This window comes from Gymnoscopelus microlampas (assembly GCF_963454915.1).
Source record: "Gymnoscopelus microlampas genome assembly, chromosome: 17".
Taxonomy (NCBI): Eukaryota; Metazoa; Chordata; class Actinopteri; order Myctophiformes; family Myctophidae; genus Gymnoscopelus; species Gymnoscopelus microlampas.
This window is the reverse complement of record NC_139954.1, coordinates 19,586,299-19,612,304: the sequence shown is the minus strand read 5'-3', so window position 1 is coordinate 19,612,304 and position 26,006 is coordinate 19,586,299. Positions and strand designations below refer to the sequence as shown.

General features: G+C 41.7%; 2 protein-coding genes across 3 annotated transcripts in view; both read right to left on the bottom strand.

Annotated features, from left to right (window-relative positions):
- Nucleotides 1–5,797: 5,797 nt before the first annotated feature.
- lrrc58b (leucine rich repeat containing 58b) lies at nucleotides 5,798–16,000 on the bottom strand. The gene is made up of 4 exons (XM_084084994.1): nucleotides 15,203–16,000; nucleotides 10,531–10,659; nucleotides 8,636–8,913; nucleotides 5,798–8,122 (listed from the first exon to the last, which is right to left on the bottom strand). Exons 1-4 carry the CDS (start codon nucleotides 15,670–15,672, stop codon nucleotides 7,929–7,931), a joined length of 1,071 nt encoding a protein of 356 aa, XP_083941120.1. The 5' UTR covers nucleotides 15,673–16,000; the 3' UTR covers nucleotides 5,798–7,928.
- Nucleotides 16,001–17,393: 1,393 nt separating this feature from the next.
- The window catches only part of fstl1b (follistatin-like 1b), a 22,411-nt gene continuing 13,798 nt past the window's right edge, over nucleotides 17,394–26,006 (bottom strand). For both annotated transcript variants that reach the window (XM_084084961.1, XM_084084962.1), the window contains exons 5-11: nucleotides 25,814–25,846; nucleotides 25,494–25,624; nucleotides 23,408–23,526; nucleotides 21,943–22,055; nucleotides 21,081–21,191; nucleotides 20,471–20,565; nucleotides 17,394–19,052 (exon numbers count right to left, since the gene is read on the bottom strand). In XM_084084961.1, the coding sequence (XP_083941087.1) occupies nucleotides 19,011–19,052; nucleotides 20,471–20,565; nucleotides 21,081–21,191; nucleotides 21,943–22,055; nucleotides 23,408–23,526; nucleotides 25,494–25,624; nucleotides 25,814–25,846 (644 nt within the window). In that variant the 3' untranslated portion in view covers nucleotides 17,394–19,010. The remainder of the gene's footprint in view (nucleotides 19,053–20,470; nucleotides 20,566–21,080; nucleotides 21,192–21,942; nucleotides 22,056–23,407; nucleotides 23,527–25,493; nucleotides 25,625–25,813; nucleotides 25,847–26,006) is intronic.

Genomic DNA, 26,006 nt, shown 5'->3' with positions numbered 1-26,006 from the left:
GGTCCTATATATTCAATTCCTCGACATAGCATAAAAAAATTAACACAATTATACATGTCATAAAGAAACACTATATGTAGGCTACAAAAGAGATGGGAATATTCTCCTGATAGAAGATTCCGGCCAATTTTGAAAGAAACCAGTGTTACACATCCTTTAATGGATGGTGTCAGGGCATTCCACATTTTGGTGGCATTTTGGAGTAGTAGAATGATAATTTTCCCATGTTTGTTCTAAATGTGGGTGGTACCAGATCATTGTCGCTCCCTCTAGTGTTGTGGCTGTGGGTGTCACTCACTTTGGAGAAGTAGTTAGACAAGTATGAGGGTATTGAGGGCACTGTCCCTTTGACTCTCTTAAATACCAATACCACTGATATTTGCTTACCTGTCTTCTACCTTGAGCTAACCCAAACTAGCAAAGTCTGTTGGAATTAGGTGGGTCATGGGCTTAAGGCCGAGAAGTAGTCGTATCGGTTTGTTTTGGGAGGTCTAAAGCTTAGTTTTTAGTGACATTGAGATCAACCAAGTGGTACAAGCATAATCAAAAGGGCATTGAATGAGGCCTCCAGCTAGAGTCTTGAGAGCAATGTTGTTGACAAAGGTCAAATCTAGTGTCTTTGATTGACTTTCTTGATTCCTTTTGATGGCATTTTTTCACCCGTCAGTTTGTTGTCAAGAATAGAGCCCAAATAGGTAACCTCTTCTTTGCTTGAGATTACTATAACCACTTAAACCCTATATGCCTACTTGCTTTTTTATTACAGCAGGGTTAATGTGGTTAAAGCGGTGGAATCATTTAGATATTTCCTCCATGAGCCACAGGAGGAAAAAGGTGTTATTAAGATATCACAGAGATTTACGGTGTGAGCCTACATACAAGGGTCATTCCTGAGGAGGGAGTGTCACTGACACTCATGTGGGGATAGGGAGAGTATTAGACGCAGACATATCTAAAATGATCAAATAGAAATAATAGACACATGAAAGTGTAGCTGGTTGTTCATGTGTGTAGTTATGTGAGCCCACAACCACATAGTATAGTCACTCAATTATGTACGGTATGCACAAGCATCCACACATGCACACACACACACATTTGAACAGTTTTCATTGTAGTTAATGTTAATGGTTGGAAAAATATTGGCAGCCTGAGGCAGATTCTGCAGATGTATTCAGATCTGTGTGCATGCGTGTGTGTGTGTGTGTGTGTGTGTGTGTGTGTGTGTGTGTGTGTGTGTGTGTGTGTGTGTGTGTGTGTGTGTGTGTGTGTGTGTGTGTGTGTGTGTGCGCGTGCGCATGTGCAGGTGTGCATGTGCATGCATGTTTGGAGTGTGTTTGGGACTAGCAGACACAACTCCATTGTTTTTTTTTTTTCAATGACTCAGATGTGATGCTATGGTCTCGTGTTGGTAGGTGTTCTGCCATAGACAGTTGTTATACGTGAAGGGGGGCACTGTTTATTGCCCCTAAGTATTGATGGAAATGGCTTTATTGTGATGATCGAAGAAGGACATTGAGGCTGAAAGTATGAAATCATATACTAGCAGTATGGTCTTGCGTAGCCCCGTTTGGAACCTCTCCCTCCACTATATAGCTCAGAGATGAGCTGTACAGCGGAGGGAGAGGTTCCGATTGGAGTTAGGTCTTGAGTAAAATAAAACACTCTCATCCAGTGGCCAAAATGACTGACACCTTAAAAACACGATATAATTCATTCGTGGCAATTTTGTGACAGTTCTCTGTGTCCATTGAGGATGATAAATTTGGAAGTTGGGAAGTGAATCCCAACACAAAAACTAAACAATAGGCTCAGAGCTGAATATTTTAACTTGAAAGCCCAGATCAAATGTCACTACATTAGTTCCCCATTGCAGCGGCATTGTCATCTCTGTTACACTCTAAGCGTGGCAATTACTATCATGTTTCCTCAAGATCAGGATCAAGTTAGACTCGACCAATAGGGGGTTGACGGCACGGATACTCAGATTACCGGGGGCCTGAATATTTCATCTTGGGACACAGGGTGGTCATTTGTAAAACCTGCAGAGGAGAAGGTGGACAGGATGAAAGGGGACGCGTGCCTCTCTGCTGAGGTTATCAGGGATCTACCATCTTGATTAGTAGGTAAAATTAGGTAATAAGTAACTCTGAAACCATCCTTTTCTAGTATTAACACCAAAGCATGTAATGAGGAGCACATTTCCAACACAACAAAATATCCACGTTGATGCTTTAATATGTAAAAAGCATTAACATTTTGTCAAACAAGGAATTTGTAAATTAATACTATATTTAAAAACACGTAGCCTACTTTAATTTAATTTGTATCATTTTGCAGTGTTGCAAAAGTCTTGCAAGTAGGCTAGCGGCAGTGGCAATAGCCTTTGTACAGTAAATCATACAAAGTAAAATCCTAGAAGGTAAACATGGACCAAATGGTCTTTTTGCATTTTTCTTTATTTCCTTATTATTTGACAATTTAGCCAATGTTTGACCAGTTTTTATAGTATAGTTTGTTGATTACTTTTGATGCAGTAACTGTCTTAAAAGTCCTTAAATTGTCACTTCACTGTCATCTGGGGACCCCCTCAAAACCATGTGGGGACCCCCCTGGGGGTCCCGACCCACAGGTTGAGAACCACTGTGGTGAGGAACTGTGCACTGTATCTACATGTAACACCTGAGGTAAACGTCCACTAAATAAAATCTAAAGTAGACCCTCTTAGTCACTCACGGACCATTTCCTATACTGAAAATTCAGAGGCACCATTTCCTGCCATGGCAGAATGATTTCCTGTGCAGCTGTGACTCAACCAGAGACCAAAGTGGCGAGCGGGAGTCCCGCTCTGTAATCCATGGGCTTTGGTGGGTGGAAATTGTTCTTTGTGCAAAGCTACATCAACTCCCCTGTCCTGGCCTCCTGCCCCACCCTGTCCTCCTCACCAGAACAGGACCCTCCCCTATGACATGCCCAGGTTTGCCCGCTAACATACCCAATTCCAAATCCCTCTCTGGAACAATGCAACTCTTCCATTTTGTGTTGCCATGTGGACCTGCATTAGCTGTGCAGTATGAAAGTGCCCTTGAGGGGTCCGTACGGTATACTGCATGTAGTGCGATGTCGAAGCATTAATAGAAGGACACATGAGGACAACGCAGGACAAATGTAAGATAACAAAGCACAAATACAGCAGTGACTCTTAAAACCGACTAGTCAACAGGACCACACCCCTTGTACTGTACATACACATCTATATACTGAACATGTACTGTATGTATCACTCCATCATATTCTGCTAAACTGCTTGCCTGCTCTGTTTATTCTCAGTATAGAGGGAGGGGGGGGGGGTATACTTTGACACCTTGACCTGGATAAATTGCTTTAAATAGATTTCCAGCCAAATTAACTCTAATCAGGCACTTCTTTTTGAGGTTCTATTTTTAATACTGCACCACTCTTTAATTATTGTTATTCCTGTGTATGCAAGCAACCAACAACTCAAATTTCTTGTACTACGTGCACACACAGACACGCACGCACGCACACGCACACACTTGATCCTGAGAAAGGGACAGAGAAGCGATTTTGGGTTGATTGATTACATCAAGTTCTTAACCAGAGAAATATACTGTAATACAATAGTTGATGTTTAGTGTTTGTTAACCCCCCCCCCCCCCACATGAATTAGTCCTGGGGAGCTTAGCAGCCTTACTTTGAACACAAGGCTTGATTGTTGCGAGGACGTCTGGAGTGTGTGCGGGCTAAGTTGAGCGAGTGAATGTGTAGCCTATTTGAAATTAATGGGGTCTGTGTGGGGTCTGGAATGCATGTTAACGCATGCAGGCCATAATGTGAGCTGATATGGAGTGGTGTGGACGATTACCCTGACTGAGGTCGATAAGAAGCTTACTGTATAAAAGAAAAAACACATTTCAAAGCTCTCTGCTATTTGATGCACTGTGGTTCTGCTGTATGTATTCTTCAAAACTGCAGTTTAGGAAATTCAGCATGCAAAAAGTCAGTCAAAACGTCATTCAGATGGAATCCATATAGTGTTCAGATTGTATAGTGTATATATTAAACAACAATATATATAACCACACATGCATGCACACACTCTGCAGTACCTTGTAAACAGCTGTAGGGGGTTCCTAGCTGAAAGGCACAGCATCAACTGTATCTTACATTTCATATGTAGACTCAGCAGATAGATCCTTAATTCCAAGATTCTTTCTGTTGTTCAGTTTTGAAACTGCTTGAGAGGTGGAACTACTATCCGAGTGTGATCTCCACGCGTGGTGTTTGACTCATTGCAACTGATGATGGGCCGCACCACTCTGTCTGTCAGTCTAACTCACTGCTGGCTCTATTTCATCATGGCCGCCTCATGCAGCTCAGGTTGCAGCTGACAGCATCCTCTTGCTCTCTGTATGACAGAGCATATGTGCACATCCCTGCATACAAAAACTGCGGGTGTAACATAAGTCCATGCACACATGGTTGATGTAATATACAAGAGAGGACTCTAGAGAATCTACTGTTGGTAGAGGACTCCTGCGTGAGCATGTTGGTGTGTTCAAAGGAGCAAGAGAAAATAAAAAGAGGCACACAGCACACTGCAACAGACAGGAATACAGCTACATGGCCAAACAGACCATTGAACAAACAACCAAAACAACAAACAAAACGTTGGTCCATCAAAAGCGCCGAGCCTTCAAAATACAGAGAAAGAGGGGGTAAAAGAGAGAGAGAAACATGCCAAGACAGGGAGGGAAGCTTTGAGGGGGGTAGAGAGAAAAGAAGAAGCTGTTAGTGCCCTTTGGCAGGTGATGTAAAGGGATTAACAGATTGAGAATGCACTTACCCTGGCATCTCTTAGTTCTGGGTTAAAGAACAGGTCTCTCACTATTGAGTCTGGGGACTGCAATCACCTTCATATGCAAATGAAACCTGGACATATTCAAAGTAAAAAACAAAATGGTTGGATTTACTTCTGTAGACGCACAGACAGACAGACAGACAGACAGACAGACAGACAGACAGACAGACAGACAGACAGACAGACAGACAGACAGACAGACAGACAGACAGACAGACAGACAGACAGACAGACAGACAGACAGAGACAGACACACACACACACACACACACACACACACACACACACACACACACACACACACACACACACACACACACACACACACCTCAGAATCTCCAGCAGCTGAGGTGTATCACACTAAGCATAAGCACTGTACAAACATGTAATCTTTGGGAGACATTAAAATGTACAACAATTCTGTAGCGTTGTTTAGGACAGTTGGTCTCAAACCTTTTCAGGCGGTGACCCCCAAAATAATCAATTTTGAACTGGGGACCCTCCAAAATAATCATATTTGAACTGGGGACCCCCCACCCCGACAAGCACTTGGAATTGTAGGAGTTTGACTCGGTTCCACAGATAAATATTGTGAAAATACGTTTTTCTTTCTTAGGTATTAAAAGGGTCCTTAAATTGTCACTTCACTGTCATCTGGGGACCCCCCAAAATCATGTGGGGACCCTGACCCACAGGTTGAGAACCACTGGTTTAGGAATTAGCAGCAAAATTGACAGATGTGAGATGACCTAAGCTCCAAAGAGAGATAACACTGTTCCACCGTCTAAATGCTGCTGTCCCTGACGAGGATATAATCTCAAACCAACGGATACTTGTTTCTTCAGAATCATAAAACATTACATGGCTGTGTTATTAAAGTTATTAAAATCAATCTTTTATTGTTATTATATACTGTACAGTCTAGATATATTAAATGAGTTGAAAAAGTACACAAAATTAATACATTCCAATATAATTGTCAGTATCTATTCAGCAAACCACTTTCACAAAACATATTTCTGTGATGTTGGCATTAATAACATAGTGATATAGTTTTGTTACAACAGATTGCTTTGTTTTCACCTTGTGGTCAAGATTGTTAAAGCAAAAATCATTAAAAAAAAGGCATAATGCATAGAATTAACTGTCACATTTCAGGGTGCAAATATCACATTTACGTGTATTTCTACTTGTTAGAAATCACTTTCATCAGTAAGGCACTTAGTAAGTACAAAAAAAGCTCTACTATAGGTACTATTGTAACATAAAGGAGTATTTTCTATTATCTAAATTTAGGGCCCTCCATAAAGACCATCCGTGTTCTTCCTGTTCTACCAACTTGACACACACTGCCTGTGGGGTGGGGGGCAGTGTCCATCCCCATGTTCCCCCGGAACAATCACAAAAGCCTGAAGGCATGTGATCAGGAACAGAGGAAGCAGGAAAAAAGCTGGAAAACTGATCCTGAAATCCTGAAAACGTGAGCATGAAAGATCAGACTCAATGTTTATGTCCAGAGAATAAAATATTAAGCAGAGGCCTGCACTCGATCAAATCCTTTACATTATATAATTGTTGGCAGACATATTTCAAAACAATCCATTCTAGACTAAAAAGGTTCCGAGTTGAGCATGGCTTATTCCGAAAAACGTGTCCACTGACATATAAGATGCAACTGATTTGATCTGGTCTATTCTGCAGGTCTCCACTCTTCTTTTATTATGACCGAGTCGTTTTTGGAGAGCTGACGCATCACTTATAAGAAAAAACGGTGAAGATTGTGGCACGAAGTGAAGACTGGATCCAGGGAAAACACACAACCCTGAACAAACACTCAAGTGGCAAGCATTCCGTTTTGTTCAGCTACAGTATGTATTGTGCTTCCACTGGGAATGGGGGTATTTAATGTACAATGGTCTACCCTGGTCCTCTCCATTATACGCAGTTCCTGTGCACAGGTATAGAATTACACTCTATGGTTTACAAATGGAGAATACATTTGCACCATAGACAACTTTCACATGATGATCTGAAATATTTGTCTATCATGATAATCTGCAGGACATAATCATTTTAGCTGAGATAAAGACCAGTACATGGTTTATCAAGGGGCAGCCCAGCTGCACCAAAGTCCTAGTTTGGTCAGAGTTTTCTCTGATTAGAACAGAACTGATAGTGTAGAGGATGGCAGGAGTCTAAAAAGTTGTTTTCAGAAAGCATACTGCAGATCTTTACATATTTAACTCAAATCAGATTCCCTGCTTTATTAATTCACAAAAAGAAATTGTTGTGTCTCCACCCTCAGGAAATACCTAGTATTTGATGAACAGAGGAACCACCCACTGCGTTTTCAAGGTCTTGAGTTGCATTGTTGCACTTGCATTGTTTGTATCTGCATTATTTGTATCCTGTCTTTCTTCTCCCGTCCCTGGAAAAGGGAGATAATTCCGACAGCAAGTCAGCCTCACAGTTCCAACCAAGAGTTTTGCTGCCCTCCCATGCTTGGCCATGAGGCCAACACCTTTTTGGGAATGAAGAGAGTCACAGAGCTCTAGAGCTGCTTTTGGGGATTGGGAAACAAATTATTTCCCTCAGTCATGTTTCCTGAACAGAAGTGTAGTGAACGGCAGAAAGAAAACACATTAAGTCACAGTATAGGACCCATTTTGTGTCTTTAGTGTGTGCACAGGGCTCATGTAAAGTCTTAAGTTACACTTAGCTGCGCACCAGTGTGGCACACCAAACATTGGCGATCTACAAAGCTCACAATATGTCGCAGCATGACACGTTGTGAGCTTGTAGATCTGTGGTTTGGTGTGCAACACCAGTACACAACTAAGTATAAATCAGGCTTGATAATACTGTGTGCACACTGTGTATGTGCACCTGTATTTGTGTGTGTATGCGACTACGTGCGCACACGGTATGCCGACAGGCTGTTGATAGTCTCATTTGAGTTAATTTCTTCATAAATGTCTGACCGAAACAAGCGATCGAAAGGACCGGCTGAAGTGATGCTAAGATGTGGAGGCACCTCAACCTCCTACTATCCCAGAAGCACCCTCTGTAGGCGGTCAGCGGGCACGCTACTCTCATCCTCCGACTCGGCGTCACTCTGGGGATTAGAGCTGCAGGGAGAGGTGCATTCTGGTGAACACAGGTAATGCATGAGGGGCAGCCGGTATTTCCCGCAGAAGTCCACAAACTTGATGTGCCGCACACACGAGTCAAAGTAAACGCCTGCAGAGAGAGAGAGAGAAAGGGGAGGTATAAGTGGACGAATGATAACCAACACAATGGTGCATGATAGGGATCATTATGCAGTGCTCAACATTATAAACGGTGGTATCCGTCTATAAATGTGTGAAATATGTGTGTGTGTGTGTGTGTGTGTGAGAGAGAGTGTATCTGTCCTTTGCGCATCTCAAGAACTGCCCAACTGGTTGACTTCAAACTCGGTGCACGTATTGCGGAGGACCCGAGGGAGTGCAGTGCGTGATGTCAGTTGGATCAGTGGTTGTCCAGAACCGCCGAGCCAACTGATACGCCCATATGTAAATTCATGAAATCTCTGTGTGAGTGAGTGAGTGAGTGTATTTGTCCTTCACGCATCTCGAGAACCACCAAAATAATTAAGTATTAAGTAAGTCGGTTGTATTGGCCGTTGTCCAGAACAAGTATAAACATCACATGTCCATAAACAACCAGTAGCAGATTCCACCCATCCACTACCATAAATAAAGCACATCTTACCGGCACACTTGGGGTTGGGGCATTTGCTGGCTAGGTCAAGGTAGTGCAGAAGGTGGGAGGGCAGTTCATGGGGGAAGTATGGGACATTTCGGCTTTTAATGGTACGGCCTGCCAGCTCCAGCAAAGACGGGGGGTCATAGGTCATCTCCTTGACGAAGCGCACCACCAGCGGGTTGCCACGAAGACTGAGCTCATGCAAGTGGACTAGGCTGAGGATCTCCCTGGGCAGGTAGGTCAGTAGGTTGTTATGGAGACTCAGGGAACGCAGCGAATGAAGCCTGAGAGATGGATAACTTTGTTATACATTGTATGTACAGTATATGTGTAATGAGTTAATGACAGTTCATGTGAGGTAGATCAGTGTATCTGCACATTTCTGAAGTTACAATGTAATGACTTTTAAGACCTTTTTAATACCAAATTGAACAAATTGTCGAATATTATGCAAGAAAGAAGCAAACATTGGGAAAATAGCCGATCTAGTTCAGCCATTTTCACAATATTTATCTGTGGAACCAAGTCAAACTAAATGTAAGGCCTACAATTCAGTCCCCCCAGCCTGACACCCAGTTCAAATATGAGAACCCTTGGGGTAGATAATGATGACTTTGAGGGAAAGAACTGATCTCACATTTATGGGGAGTTCCTTGAATCATTTAACCATGACTGTGAGGCTCTTGTGACTCAGCATATATGGGCTGACGTGTGCATAAGTGGGGAGATGTGAATTTGGCATGTTGTGAGAATTTCAACAAATGTACCAATACAAGCACATTTTTGACATACAAGCTTACAACCGCCGCAGCGTCGCGGATGCGACCGTTGTGAGCTTGGATGTTTGCTATTCTTGGCCGTTATCTGCGCGCAACACCTTCAAGGGACGGAGCATAAACTAGGCTTGATGGGCTGCAGCTGCACGAGCAAGAGCAGGCTCTGGTGCCGTGATCATAAACCGCTCCCACCGGTCTGATGACAGCAACTGTAGGTGGAGTTTTGAGGACAACTGCTTTGAATTGCTATTAATGTTTACACACAGAAACCAAGGATTATATATTTCAAGAACGAGAGATCACAGTAAAAAACCTTTAAGCATTCTTCCTCCACACTGGGAGAAAAACTGCACCTGAAAGTTTGATGGTATGCATTTTTACATGCAAGTGCAGTGACCACTTTTCCATTGCATCTTATGAGCGGTGGGGTTCATTTGGTGCCGGCCTGCACACGCATACAGGTGTGACGTTGTCTGATAAGGGGTCTGATAATGGCCTATCACCAATGTTTCAAATGCCAACATTGTGATATCAATGTTATAGATATCATGCAGTCCTAGTTGGCAGGATAATCCAACGAGCTTCTCCATCCTTGTTAGGTCCAGGGTCCCCACACATTTTTAGCAATGAATTTCCAAAACTTTTCCAAAACTTTTCCAGAATGTTTAGCCCAATTTCCAGGCCTATATGACAATCATTCGGCGCAATAATGTGTCTCTTACTCCTATGTAGAATGCCCAAAGATAGGCAGTGTAGCAAAAATAAGGTTTGAGACATACATTAGGCTGCCGTCACACAGCCCGTTCGGCGAAAAACTACTTATGTTACATATTTTGTGTAATATTATTCATGTTTATGAAAATGTTTTGTTTTAACAAAAACAATAGCCAAAAACAATGCATAGCCAAATATTTTTCCAGGACCCTTGATAAATTCCAGGACCTTTGATGAAGTTTGATCAATTTCAAACCTTTTCCAGTACTGGATTTTTTTTTTTTTAATTTCAAAATATTTCCAGGAATTTCATGACCGTGGGGACCCTGTAGGTCTAGTGTAGCCACAAATTCCGCAATATGTTAATCACATTCGTTATGTGAAATGTTGATGGTTGTGTGTTGTGGTTACCTGGTGAGCTGTGGGGGAACACTTTGGATGCGATTGTCACACAGAACCAGGTAGCTGAGGTAGGGCAGGTTGGCCAACTCTGCCGGAACGTCCGTGATGAGGTTGCCACCCAGATACAGCAGCTCAAGACTATGAGAAAACCACAAAGGCGAGAGAGTAAGATATCAAGCACCTTGTATTGCAAAAGCAATACATGTAATAATGCTGTATATGTTAATTGTAGGGGCAAGAGGAGTTCAGGGGTGTCAAAACATGGTTCCCCTCCCCTCAGCAATGCACAGTCCTTACAAGTTGTACCTTGTTGGAAGAAGGTGACTACCGTAATCAGGCTTTCCCACAATATAAAATACAATACCAAATGGTATTATTGAAGGGGAGAAATAATCAACCGAAATAAAGTCACAGAACCTTTTTTTTTAGTTTAGATGACAAGAAATCTACAAAAAGCAATGGCTGAGCTTCTGAGCAAACTGCTTTCAAAGGCAAGACACCAGAGAAACACTCTATGAGCACATACCACACGGGGGTGTTACAGCATAGCATCTAGCCTGTGTGTGAATGCAAGCTGGTGGTGGTGGGCAGGTTCAATAGCTATGGGGGATACAGCACATCTGGGCACCTCAGTGTTAAATTGGCAATGTTTTCCAAAATGTAAAAAAATATATAGATTTGAAAAATGTGATGTTTTCATTTATGTACAGTATACATGATGTGAACATGCAGTAAATCATTATCCTCCTATAATTTGACAAACCTCTGTGGTCGACCGACCGACCGACCGGCCGACCACGGTGAGAGCAAAATTGTGGCCTGGTTCTCCTCACTGGCTGGACGACTGGCGACGGGACATGCGACAGGACGCGCAATAGACCTTAATTGTCGGATGTTTAAGCATGTTCTAAACATGTATACTTTACAACATTTTCCAAATATTTTATTTTTAACATTTTGGAAAACATTGCCAATTTAACACACTCTTCCTTGGTGCCCACCTATCCTGTTACCGCAATGGGTGAGCACTGGTGTGAACTGTGAACGTGTTCTAATCAGAGACCCAATGTTACACAGGGACAGTGTGATTAGTTTACCCTACAGATATTGCATACATACAACTAGTAACACACAATTGTCAAGCGGTAGTAGCAGGGATGGAGCAGAGACAGAGGAGACACAGTCAGCGAGGGAGAGGAAGAGAGCGCGAGAGCGAGCGAGCGCGAGAGAGAGCGCGAGAGAGAGCTAGGGTAGGGATGGGTGGCTGGATGGTGAGTGAAAGCAAGCTGTCAGCCTGTCTGCCTAGTGGAACTGATGACACAGCAACTGAGAGAGAGAGAGAGGATGCTATTATATTGTCCTTGGTGCCTGAGCAAGCCTGCTCTGTCCGGGGGAAAGGAGCCATTTAGGACCCTCTCAATGCCTTCGCCAGCAGAGAGGCACATAATTGTTCATGAGAGAGAGACACAGACAGACAGACACATACAGACAAATAGGGAGAGGATGCTGCTGATATGGTGTAACCCTAACCCTAACCCTAACCCAGTTATGTAGTTGGTTGAGTCCAAGCGAACTTGGTCCTGCAATGATGAGTCCTTCTCAGGTGAAGTGACACTGAGAAAGGCCTTATTGGACAATGACAATAAGACTCATGGAACACATACTAGAAAACTGTCCCAAAGACACCATCTAACTTCAAAGAATACTCAATAATCGCATAATCAAAACCAAGAAGTTGCTAAATGCTGTGTAGGGGCAGTACATAAATACCTAAGCATTACATGGATAAGTAGTGTTTATGGTTTTAAATGCCTCCTCTACAACTGAGGTGTGCCAAAATATTGATATATCGATGTATCGCGATACTCCCTATCCCGATAAATAATCGATACACTGCCGGCAAATAGATATATTGCTATTTTAATTTATTTTTGTATTGTCCGTTGTGTTGCAGTATTATATATAGTTGGAACTCTACTTAAATCTTGACTCTTAAACGGCATCAACAACAGTAACGCCCTTTAATTGTTGCACGTTTGAGTGCTCTAGCTGACTGCCTGATTGATTGATTGATGTACTTTATTTAGTAAGACATGAGAACAACAGTACATGGAAGTACAAATTCACAATACGAGGTCTACTAAACTGGAAGACTCATAAAAGCACTGGGCTTGTTTCAAATGAGTTCCCCGTGAACACAAATCATGATGAATCATGCCTCAGCTCTGATAGTTAACAGTGATCTAAATCACCTTTGCTGACATTAACTGATCTGCTTCAGCTGCAGCTAGAGGTTAGTGTGACCTTACAGTATTTTGTCATACACAGTAAAACAACAGTAAAACAGTAAAACAAAGAGAGAAACATAGAAACATGAATTGACCAAAACAAAAACATTCTTAACATCTTAACTTATTTACTTTAAAAAAATGAAGTAAAAAAAATAATTAAAAATTAACTTTTAATTCTGATGGCAGCTACAGTCAGTGTTTTACTGTTCGCAGGAGGCACTATGCATGCACATTTTTGTGCATTGTACTAGTTCCGTCCGTTTGTCGATTTCGGGAATAAATGCATAATTCCAGATTTTTACCTTTTATGGGTATTCTTATTTTTCAGTTACAGATATCGTGATATATCGTTGATTACATTTCTTGCATTATATCAAGTATCGCAGATATCGTGTATCGTGATATTATCGTCATTGTGGCCCAAATATCGTCAAAGTTATCATATCGTGAGCTACCTGCGAAAATGGCCACCGATTGGATTAAAATGCTTTTTATTGAACAATACGGAAGATACGGGTACTCATGCGGGTAGAATTGTAACATCCCTGGCCATGGGGTAAGCATTTTATATTTGAAATCTGAATATATAATAATATATAATAATATAATCTTTTAAGTATATGTATGGGCTGTAATGGAGAAAGTGCAAACACCAGGTTGAAGTTCATCGATGACTGCAGTCATGTTTCAGGGCTAGGTCGTGACCAGGCTTTTCTCTTTGAAGATGAGTAAAGGCTGGGAATGAGGCTAGGTGAACCATTACCTTTCAAAAATCAAATTTAGTCACAGCTTAATTTTATATAAAAAAAAAGCACAAAATCATACCCTGTGTGTCATCCTTGTTTTCAGACACATGGCTGGATGAGGGTACAGAGGTATACATCCCACACAAGATCAGGTCATTGTGACCTTGCTACTGCTAAAGACATGATGACGTTAAGATAAGGAGATAAATACGGTATTCTTTATCAGTCGACCCCACTCAAACAACCAGCCATAACCAGTTTCTTATCAGACTACACACACGTCACACATACACAAACTTGCATTGTTTGGATGTTTAGCTCAGCTGTTATTTGTGGTTGTTGGGAGCGTTCACCAGACCCAGTTCAAGATTAACAACTAATTTCCTGTGACCAGAATGTGTAGCAATAGTCCAGCACTGCCCCAGATACAATCTAGGATAGCTCTCAGAGCAACAGCTGACAAAGGCAAGCTGCTGCTATGACACACATATGTGGGGTAATGAATTTACACTCAAAATGGTACACTGATACAGTTTGATACTTTTTTTTCCCCAGTGGATGTGGAAAAAAACATCCACTGGATGTCCCCTCATTGTCCCCCTCTTCATGTGTAGAAGTGCAAAGTAAAATGTATGATATAAATAAAGGAAATTCATAATTATATTATGCCCTTCCATAGGCTGTAGATGTGCTGTGCAACTATTTACTATTTATATCCTACAGAAAATTGGGTATACATTTGTTGCATCATTAAAATGCACCGACCTGTCCAAGTCAAATTCCCTTTATGTGCAAAATATGCTCGAAATTGATCCCTGGAGTACAAGCAATAGGTGCACAGTAAAATAATCTGTTGTCCATTTGTAACTGAGAGTGTACAAATGCAACCAAGTGGATTTCACTTTGTGGTGTTTGCAATGTCACTACAACCACCTGCTCTGCTGCTGTGGCTGATGCAACAGGCTGCTTTGGTGTTGCACCTTACCTTGGTGTGGGTGCATCAATGTAGAAAGGTGTGTGTATCAGTGATGGAAGAAGTACTCACATATTTAAGTAAAAGTATCAATACAGCAATGTTGATATACTCTGTTACAACAGAAGTCCCATATTCAAAATGTGATTGAGTAAAAGTACCGGCAGCATCAAAATATACTTAAGGTATCAAAAGTAAAAGTACTGATTGTGCAGGCTGCCCGAAGTTCAAAATGTATTAAAAATCTTTTGAAAATAGACGATCTACAAGCTCACAATGCATCGCATCAAGACGCATTGTGAGCTTGTAGATCTGCCATTTTCAAATAGCCGAAATATATAATACGACTTTAGTGGTTTAAGTATGTTTTGTAATAATAATCCAAATCCACAGAGTAACTAGTATCTACAGCTTTCATATAATTGTAGTGGAGTAAAAGTACAATATTTGACTCTGAGATGTAGTGTAGTAAAAGTATAAGAAATTGTAAACACTCCAGTAAAATAAAAATACTTCAAAACTGTATTTAAGTACAGTACTTGCGTAAATGTACTTAGTTACTTTACACCACTGTGTGTGTGTGTGTGTGTGTGTGTGTGTGTGTGTGTGTGTGTGTGTGTGTGTGCGCGCGCGCGCGCGTTATTGTTGTCGTGATATCCCTCTGTGTGTACCTGGTCAGATTCTCTATCTCTGCAGGTATGCTCTTCAGCCGGTTCCCACCGAGCGACAGCGACTGCAGCCGCCGCAGCTTGGTGCACTGCAGCGGGATCTCCTCGAACCGATTGCCGCTGAAGTTCAGCACCTCCAGCTGCATGGAGCCGAACTCCTTGGGCAGCGAGAACTCGTCCAGGCGGCAGTTCTTGGCCAGCAACGTCCTCAGCCTGGTCAGCCGCGTTACTTCCTCGCACATGACCGACAGTCCGTTGTTGTTGCTGATGTCCAGGAACTCCAGGTTGGAGAAGATGCAGACCTGAGCGGGCAGGGCGGCCAGCCGGTTGTAGTTCAAGTAGAGCTGCCTGGTGTCCCTTTTCCTCTCCTCGCTGACACTGTCAACGCTGAAGTTGGTCAAACTCATACGCGAAAAGTCCAGTACACCATTATTCCCCGGTCTTCGTTCTCCTGCCCCTTCGTGAACCTCCATTTTTTTTAGCAGTTTATTTATGGTAAACTTCAGGGCGCAGCTGGTACAGGTCAGGAATTCTTCCAATGTTGTGAGTTAGAGACCACCAAAGAGTCTAAACTTCCAGCTCCCCGAGGCTCGTTGGGTTTTTAGATCAACATTCCTCCTCGTAAAGAAGACCAGAAGAAAGCAGGGAGCCGAAATGTCCATATACTACTTCTGCTTACTAATAGTGCATTTAATTTCATCGCGCTTCCAGATCTAGGTCAGTTATTCACACTTGGTGTAATTACAGTAACACTATGGAGTAATAGTGGAGAGAGAGAGAGAGAGCTGTAGTTTATGCTAGAACCTGATTTCCATGAGAAAGGTGTTGCCGGATCTTGCGAGAGAAGCAAGCAACCAGGTCTATGATAACACGCCCAAAAGAAGCGGCCACATGAGCACTTGTTTAAACATAATACATTGGCTATTTTCAAAAGAAAGTCTTGCGGGAAAAGTGAAATATGTTGAATATTTGTTTAAACCTTTTAACAACACAAATCTGGTATGGGGGTCCCTGGCACAAAATATGTTTAGATTGGGGGGTGGGGGGGGGGGGGGTCGGTGGACAAATACATATTCATTTTGGGGTGCTTGACATGACAATATTTGAGAACCTCTGGTTTAAACTACATTAGGAAACAATTAAGCCCAAATAAACAACTACACTTTAGAAACAAGCCAATATTTACAAGCAACTTTACAGAAAAACAAGCCCAAAGTCGCTTATAATAAGCAGACATGGCAACACTGGTAAAGCCGTCCTATGGGGAAGTTATTCGAATTCTATGTTTCGGGGTTGGCTGCTGAGGTAGTGGCTCCGCCCTACTACAACCCGGTCATTGGCTAGTCACCCACTCCGTCATGTGACTCCGCCCTACTACAACCCGCTCATTGGCTAGTCACCCACTCCGTCAAGTGCAACCAATCTGGGAACAGATTATGTGCAACAAACTACACACCGATTTATTTACATGTTTTATTCTACATTCTTGTGACAGGCCCAAATTGCAGCAATTAATTGCTCGTTTATTTTATTTTATTATTATTATTATTTTAGAACATTTATGGGTGATGATCAACTACACTGCATGGCTTCAGATTGGTCTATTTCCCTTGTCCATTATGCAATACCCCCCGGCCCCTACTATTACATTATGAAAGAGATGCATTTTGACATGGATGCGTGTAGAATGTGAAATACTGCAGAGTTGTAGCGCTCCCACGGGATTCTCACTCGTCAGCACGAGATTATGCTGCTCCTTTGTATGGCTGGCTGTCCCCTCATTGTCGATTAATTGATTAATTGGTCGATTTGGTCCTCCTAGTCAACCATACTGTTAGTCAATTAGTCATACTTTATGCTTTCCCCCATGCACATGCACATCTCTCGTAAACTCTTACAGTTCATTGTTATTCTAACTGCATCAACCTGAAAAGGCTGGTTTCTGCATGATTGTATGTGGCAAACACAGTTTATAAATCGATTAGTCAACACATTTCTATGACAATAGGTCGACTAATTGCTTCTTCTTTAAAAAACATATGGCATTTGAAAGGCACTCTCAAATCAGACATTAAATGTATTTTAAAGGGGAAATATAATAAAATGTCAGATTATGCCTCACAATGTGTTGGTAGTAGTTAATAATTAGGTACATATGATAGGCTACAGGCCAGGAGAGAGATAATGGCAACAATTTGTAGTGGTTTATGGAGTTTATTGGCATACATACAGCATTCCGTCTTTGCACGTCTAGTAGAATGTAAAAGTCCTAGTTTGAACTATGCAACACTCACGCAAACACTTAACAAGGATAGAATCGAGTTTACTGCTTAACTTCTGCAAAGCACACTCATTCTTGCTATATCACTTGTGGTATATTACTTGCAGGCAAAGGTAGACTTTTATAGTCGGCAGGTCTAAGGCACTGATTTTTATGAACATTTAAAAAAATGTAGACATGGGATTTGGAAAAAACACGTTACAAAATCCAAACTACTCATTTTCACACCCTAATAGCGCGCACGCGCACACACTCACGCACGCACGCACACGCACCCGCACGCACACGCACCCACACCCACACCCACACACACACACAGAATTCACACACACTCTGTTAATTAATGCGCCTAAACTATTTTAAGCTGATAATGAGGCTAGTCCTTCTGTTAAGAGTGATTTTGAAAGCACAGGTATAGTGTTGTTGCTGGGTCCATGGTAATGCTTTACCTGGAGAGCTTTGTACATCATTCAAAACATTCTCTATCAATACTAGGCTTTGGTTTCAGTTCTCTCCCTCCCATATTTCAGCTTATGTCTTGCCTTGGTGCAGTGATGCTACTCCACGTTCAGAAGGTGGACTGCTCAGATGACCATTGCTCAAAAAAGTTCCAAGACACAGCCCATTTGTCAAAAATGTTTTCAGTTAAAAGCACCAGAGGGAGCTGAGAGAGTAACATGGGAGCAATGGTGATTCCCATCTCAAGCACATTAACACATGAGGCAAACAAATTGCAGCAAAAAATAAAATAATAATAATAATAATACAAAATAAAATGAAGATTGCATCTAGGCATAAAAGCCTGGAAATAGACGAGAGAGACAGAGATAGAGAGGTGCATGATAGCAGTTCTAAAAACCAACCAAAGTTGATTATCTGTAACACCCCACCAGCCCAACCACCAGTTCAACAGACATGCCAACCCTAAAGCCTAATTTATTGTATACCTCATCATACAATAGTGTCACTCGCCAAAAATAACAGATTTCCAGTTATCTCAGTTACAGAAAATGTCATAGTCAGCGAGCGACAGTTCCATTCAACGAGAATAAATTAGTCTCGAGGAACACTTCCCTGAACCCGTGTCAGGTTCATCCTCTTCTCTTTGTTCTCTGACACCTCTCTTATCTCCACAAGTCCCCCTTCTGTCTATTTAAGAACTTGTCTTTTACAGTGATTTTAATTGTTTCAATCTGTAACCACTCACCATCTTCTTTTTCATATTATATACTGTAAAAACATAAGGATTGTAGAAAAAAGATTTGCCCCATTCCTAGTGCAGGGGTCCAGTAATACAATCAAACAGTGTGACAGTACTGAACACAAGGGAGTCCTATAATAATACTATTTCATAGCCCCTGATTCTAACAAATATCAACACAAAGACATAAACACAGTAAAACAAAAAAGATATTAACATAAAGAAAAACATGAATAAGTCAGTTCAGTAACAAGTAACACCACAGGGCCTCAAGGTGACTCAAGTATGGAGGAAGGGTGATGGCGTCCTCTCCTTCATTGTTTCTTCATTTAGGCCTCTTTTGTGCTGGCTTTCATCTTCTCAACTGTTTCCTGTTTTTGCAAAGAACAATAACAACAAACTCAGCAACTGATTAACAAGTGGGATATGGTAAATGATCATTAGCAGCACACATACTGTATGTATTTGTATGAGCTTTTTAAATTCCTGAGAACAATATGTCAAGCTTTTCCCATTTTAAGCTATAGTCTGAATTTCTGTAAATTAACCACGAGAACTCGTCCCCAAAAAAAAATCTAATTTTAGAATATTGCTAAACATTTTCACCTATAATACATGCCCAAAATAGGGACACCAGGTTTAAAGTGGTTATATGTTGAGGGTGCATTGTTTTTGTTTACAATGGCATCATGAGCTGCCTCACTGGAGTGCATAGTACATGACCTCGCTGACTCGTACATGGCCTTGAGCCAGAGTTACAGCGAGGTGTATCATGTGAGCACTGCGCACGCACGCACGAGCACACACACACACATACACACACACACACACACACACACACACACACACACACACACACACACACACACACACACAGAGCCGTACACTGCACAAAAATACTGAGTCAGTTGCTTTGCTAAGATGACAAAGCATAAGAGCTTACCTAGAGAGGTTCTAGAACTTCAAACTTCTTGAATATACTTGTTTCTATGTAGGGGTTCTAGATCTATACTGTGTGTGGAGAGGTTCTTGGATTTTTCCTTTCTGACTGAACAAAAGTCTCACCGCTAAAGCACAATATTTGTATACCCTCATTTCCCAGTTTATTTTTGACGCCCACAGACCATTTCCCTTTATGAGTTTGGTTTGAATCATTTATATATTTGTATTATATCAAATATAGCAAGTTTGCTATATTTCAAATCTTTTGAAGGATAATTTCCTCACTTCAGGCAAGGGTTGTAAACTATAAAAAAAATACTCAGACTCACTGCGGCTCTTGGATTAACACAAAATATGAGTCAAATAAAGGTTCATAGAAATGAAAACTTGAATAATGTTGTTCTGGTTGGGTCCTTTGACACTAACGATCATTGTTTGGGAACACATCTAAATAATAATTTTTAAAAATCACATAATTGATTATAACATTTAATAAAGCATCAAATTGGATGAAATCCAGTACGAAGTGGGTATTTCATTACTTTGTGAAGTTCTAGAATGATTATTGTTTGTCTGGAGAGATGCTAGGCACAATCTCTGACTGTGGAGCATGTTCATGATTATGCTCTTTCAGTCTGGGACCGTTCTAACATGACTCAGTTCAGGAATGCCATGTGGCAGATTCCAGTGTGACCAGCAGGCTCTCTGTCAGCAGTGACCTTTGACCTTTGAATTTAACTTACAAATGTGACCACATGGACGCATTTGGTTACATCTGTAACACTCTGCTCTTACAAATGGATAAAGCAATGCTGAGGATTTTACTGTGCAGTAAAGCCAGACTGACCTGGTGCTTGTTGAGTTCGGCCACACGGAGGGTCCACTCCTCCTCCGTCATCTCCGCCCCAGCGTCGACAGACTCATCCACCACCGCTGTCTTGTCTGGACAGAAAACAACATAAAGGAGGTGGAGGTTGTTGATGTTATTTGTGTACGTTAAATGGACGATAAACAACATGTTGTCACGTGCACATACTGTATTGTTATAGCCAGATTTCTGGAAAAGACATAAAACAGAGAGGGTGACATTTTCTTAACCTCTTAGGCTCTATATAATTATTTGTCGGCAATGTGAGCTTATACATCGCTATTTTAAAATCAAAACCTATTTGTTTTTTGACAAATTTCCCCAAAGTAGGGACATCAGGTTTAATGTGGTTAACATTGTTTTTTAATAAAATTGCTAAACTGTGATATTATCAAACACTAATATCAAATATATAAGACAGATTTCCCAAAAGGAAATGCATTTAATGTATGTATGTATTTAATTCAGTTTGACCAGAAGCAGGGATAAAACATAAAAATGAATGATCAGTTCAGGGATATCAAAAGCAGAGGGATGGATTTCTCCCCAGCAAATCGAACCCTGTGTGCACGTGTTGTTGTAGCCTTACCGCTGCAGGTCATAGCGGTGCAGACCCAGTTGCCGCACGCACACACACATCGGTTACATTCCACCTGGGTCTCAGCCCCATCCTCGTATGTCTCATCCTCCAGGGCACACTCTGCAGAGAAACGCACACACACACACACACACACACACACACACACACACACACACACACACACACACACACACACACACACACACACACACACACACACACACACACCGCACAATGAGACAAGATATCGGATAATCATAAATCATAGTAATCATTTACAGAAACAACATAACACAAAAGTCTTTACTTATATCTACAGTATTCCCAAAGATAACCTTCCATGATTATTCAATGACATAAATACAATTGATTGTGAACCAGGTCCTTTAACTTTTCAAGGAAAAAATGTGAAACTAGTTTTTGTTTCTGTGTGCATCTGTGTAAGAATGTGTGGGTGTTTGTGTGCCTGAGAGTTTCTATGTTTATTAGTCCTTGGCTCTGCAGAGGCCCATGGATTCAGTGTTCTGTGATGAATGTTTTTTTCTGTCCCAGAGCCAAAACTCCTTTTCCTGTGAACTTTCCCCCAGATATCTGAAATTCCCTTGAACTGGACTGGCAGATTGAAGCAGACAGCACCAACGCAAACTGCCACATGTTGCGTTGTTGGGCAGTAGTATCATCATCTTGGGTAGTGTTGGATACATGTTATTCAAGTTTTGTTTTTAACATTAATCTCTAAGAAAGGTTATTCTTCGAAGGTATTCTGAAAATTACTGTTTTTTTCAAGCATGTTGTCTGAAATTGCTGCCAGTGCGCCATTTTTATGAAGCATTTCTACAACTGAAGTAGTGGGAAGCAATGTGGAACTCACTCTTCTCTGGGGGATTAAAGCCAGGCTTCAGGCAGTTGAGGAACTCATCAAAGCTCAGCTTCCAGTCGGCATTGTCGTCAGAGAGCTCAATAAGGGCATCCACACACAGGCTCCTGGGAAGCATACATACACACACATGCATGAACACATGCACACACACACACACACACACACACACACACACACACACACACACACACACACACACACACACACACACACACACACACACACACACACACAGACAAACAAACAGGACTCAGGTTAATTATGGAAGGAATCAATATACCGGTACTTTAACTTTATTCTGATATAATGCTATGCTAGTATGCCATAATGAGCAATGGGTGTTATGGGTGCTATTACATTAGCATAAGCTCACAGGAGGGGGGCTGAATATTGTCCGTTTTATAACACAAGCCTCGTCTGTCTTTCAATTCCAGGAATCTCTGTATGTATGTGTATACAGGACAGACAGACTGACAAATATATATGTGTCTGTCTGTCTGTCCTTCACATATCTTGAAAACTCATTCATCCGATCAACTTCACACTTGTCGGGGATATTCCTGTGGACCGAAAAAGTGCAGTGTCGAGTGTGAAGTTGATTGGATGAGCAGTACTACAGAACCGGCCGGCTCTGAACAGGCACGAGTTCCGTACAGCGGCCACATCCCAAACGGGCACTGCACAAGTATCTACAAAGTAATAGAACGCAGTATACAGTACGTGGTTCTATCATGTACAACGCAGATGTTTCCGTTAGTGAGGGTTCCCACAGGGAGCCCCCAGTGCAGTTTACACTGATCAAATCCGGGTTCAGTGACAGACAGAACAGGTCTTGAAATAGCAACAGTAGTCCAAGGACAGGACACCACAGCGACATACATGTGATATGTGTATAACATGCCAGAAGGCAATGTTCCCACATAGTTTAACCACTTTCAATCTGGTGTCCCTTTTTTGGGCATGTCATTATAGGCGAACAATTTAAAAAATGTTAAAGAACGTTAAACAATAGTGAATCTGCAAGGTCACAATGTGTTGAGAAATGACGCATTGTGAGCTTGTAGATCAGCTATTTGCACAGTTCGTCTTACAATGAAGTACGTGGTTAAATGGAAGATGTTACAGTAAGATGAAACACACCAAAACACAAAAGAAAAGCAGTCTCTCTACTGTGCACTGATTCACCCAGCAACAAACTTGCACTCGCACCAAAACAAACATGAAGACAAAGTCCCTGTCATTGACACACACTGAAATGCATTCACCTGACCCCTCTGGCGTGATCAAGGGGCTGCGGGATTATACCGGTCGTTTCAATTTGTTTATTTCATTGGCCCACTTTGCTATTGGAGCCACATAAAAAATAAGACCCCTTTGATCTTAAAAGCGGCTGAAGGTAGGGACAGACAGACAGACAGACAGACAGACAGACAGACAGACAGACAGGCACACTAACCTGAGCAGCTTGTTGCTCTCCTGGTCTGCATAGGACTGCATGTCAACAGCTGAATCATTGTGCTGAATGAACTTGAGAAGCTCTGAGGAGTCCAGCTGGGAGTCACCACTGTCGTAATTCTGCAGAAACATAGGCATGGTCAGTCTCATAGTGTACATACTTATTCATTGAATCCATATGAATGGTGAGTATAATACTGCCGAAGTAGTACGGCCTAAGTATCCCGCTAGTCGCTTATCAATGCCAGCTGAGCAGCCATTAACTGAATGAAGCTGAATTCCTCCCAAGGTATTAACAATGTATTTTAGTAACATATAGTCAAATATATTGTCCCAAATAATGTCTTCTCTATAACACTGACCCCAGCCCAAGAGGGCCAGGTTGTCTGGAACAAAAAGGTATAAAAACTGACAGAAATGTATTAATTCATTTCAGTTAATATTTCAAATATTACATGGAGGCATATTGCCTGGAAATATCAGGAAATGTCAAATGTCGACAATTTAGCCCAAAAATATTGTGATGAGACTTTTAAGTTGTATCTCCTTGAATGATGAGACTGACCTTGACCAATGAAACTCTCGCCTGTTTCATGAAATCATCTCAAGTGCTAGAGTTAGTCTCCAAAAATCCATCATTTCCAAACCCATATCTGAACAGCACCCATCCCTTCACTCACATACCATAGTCTCTTCTATATATTCTCTTCTATTCTATCTTATCAGCACAGCTGAGAATTCCCATCCTAGATTACATTACGTGCATGTATATACTGTATATATTGCGTTTGGCTCTGCACTGTAGAGGATCCTCAATGTATAATTAAAATTTGTAGCAGATAAGACATTGCATTCATGACTTGTGGCATTCGTTGCAAAACGGGCCCTTTACCCATCGGAATTGGAATTGAATATGAAACATCTGCAAATTTTCATGCTGATCAGTGTAGCGGTGTCTGAGATTAGTTGCTCACAGACAGACTCACAGACAGACTCACACGGGTGAAAACATAATCCCGGAAGGGCCTGGCGGCAATAGCAACAGTATAACTACACAAGTTGCCATGGTGATCATCTCTTAAGTGATTTCAAAGGTCGCTGAGAGAAACTGAAATCCTTTGAATACCAGTGTTTGGCCAAGGCATTTCATCTTTTGTTTCATGTGCATCTGTTTGAAAATGGTTGAGCAGTAGAATGAAACGGCAATTAATTAATTATATCTATGCAATATAAAAGCCATCAACAATGCAATACACCAACATTCAGCAACAATGCAGTGATACATGGACACTGGATTGAGGCGTTTGGATTCAGGGAGCTGTTGCTTGGTAACCTATAGGCTCTATAATCTTCTCCCTGGTAAGGGCCTCTGGCCTGGTATGGAGGCAGAGGTGCTGGAGCTTTCAGACAACAATGAAACCAATATAATTTAATGTTCGTCTAGAGACCGGATTCACAAGACACGTTAAAATGGTGAAGAGAGAACAGACATGAATTCTCTCTTAAAAAATGTACACCTTGTTATTTAAAATAGGGAGGATGCTACTATGTAATATGTGGATTAAAACACATATCCGTTCTGTCCCTTTAAGGCCCTTCCTGTCAGCGGGTAGGAGAGTGGAAGGTGTCCTACCCTGCAGGAGAGGTGACCTTCATTAAGCTGAATTATGACCACCGGCTGACATGCTTGAAAAGGTCATGACACGAATGGTTTGGACACAACTTTGATTGCTTACCTTTGCGCAGTGGGGGACAGAAACGGGGGTGTAAAGAGGTTTTGAAGTGGACACATTAGGAAGCTCTTTAACTGAACAATGATGTCAAGCTAAGTGGTGTGCTGTGTAGAACACTGGACACGTGGTACAGGAAGAGCGAATTGAAGAAGTGTGTGCCAAGATCATCAGAAGTCAAGGCTTAACTCTTAACAATGAGAGTGATCATCACTCTTATTGTATTGTTGTGAGTTAATCCTTGAATTCTGATTCTGACTGCCATCCCTGATGGCAGTTGTTATCAGTTATGTGGCAAGTTTGGTCTTACAAAAGAAACAACAACAACACCACAGAAACAAATACAGTGCAGCCCACCTTGAAGTATTTGAGCAGGATGTCAGTGAAGTTGGATCCCTTGACAAACCAACCGTCTGGGACCACCTCGGTCTGCAGCCACTGGATCACACGGCTCCTCAGCTCGTTACGGTCGGCAACGTAGCACACCACTGGAAGATGAAAAAAAAACATCCATATATTTTTTAAATCATCAGATAGCCAGGAAGCATAAAACGCTATCTGATATGTGGTACCTATCTTCATATCTGTTTCAGGGTTCACGCATTGTCAACCCTGATGAATTGTCTTCCACACGCACACACACACACGCGCACACGCACACACACACAATCACTCACCTGGGCTGGCAGCTGCCTGCTCTGTTTTCTTCTCTGCACGTGAGGAAAAGACAAAACAGAGAGAGAGATGCAGATGCAAAAGGTCAACAAACTGTATTTCTTTTTTGAGAGAGAGAAAATCACTAGAATTGAACCCTCTAAACTCAACCCTATGTGTAGCGTGGCTGTCACTGAGCACTTGGCCAAAGGTCTG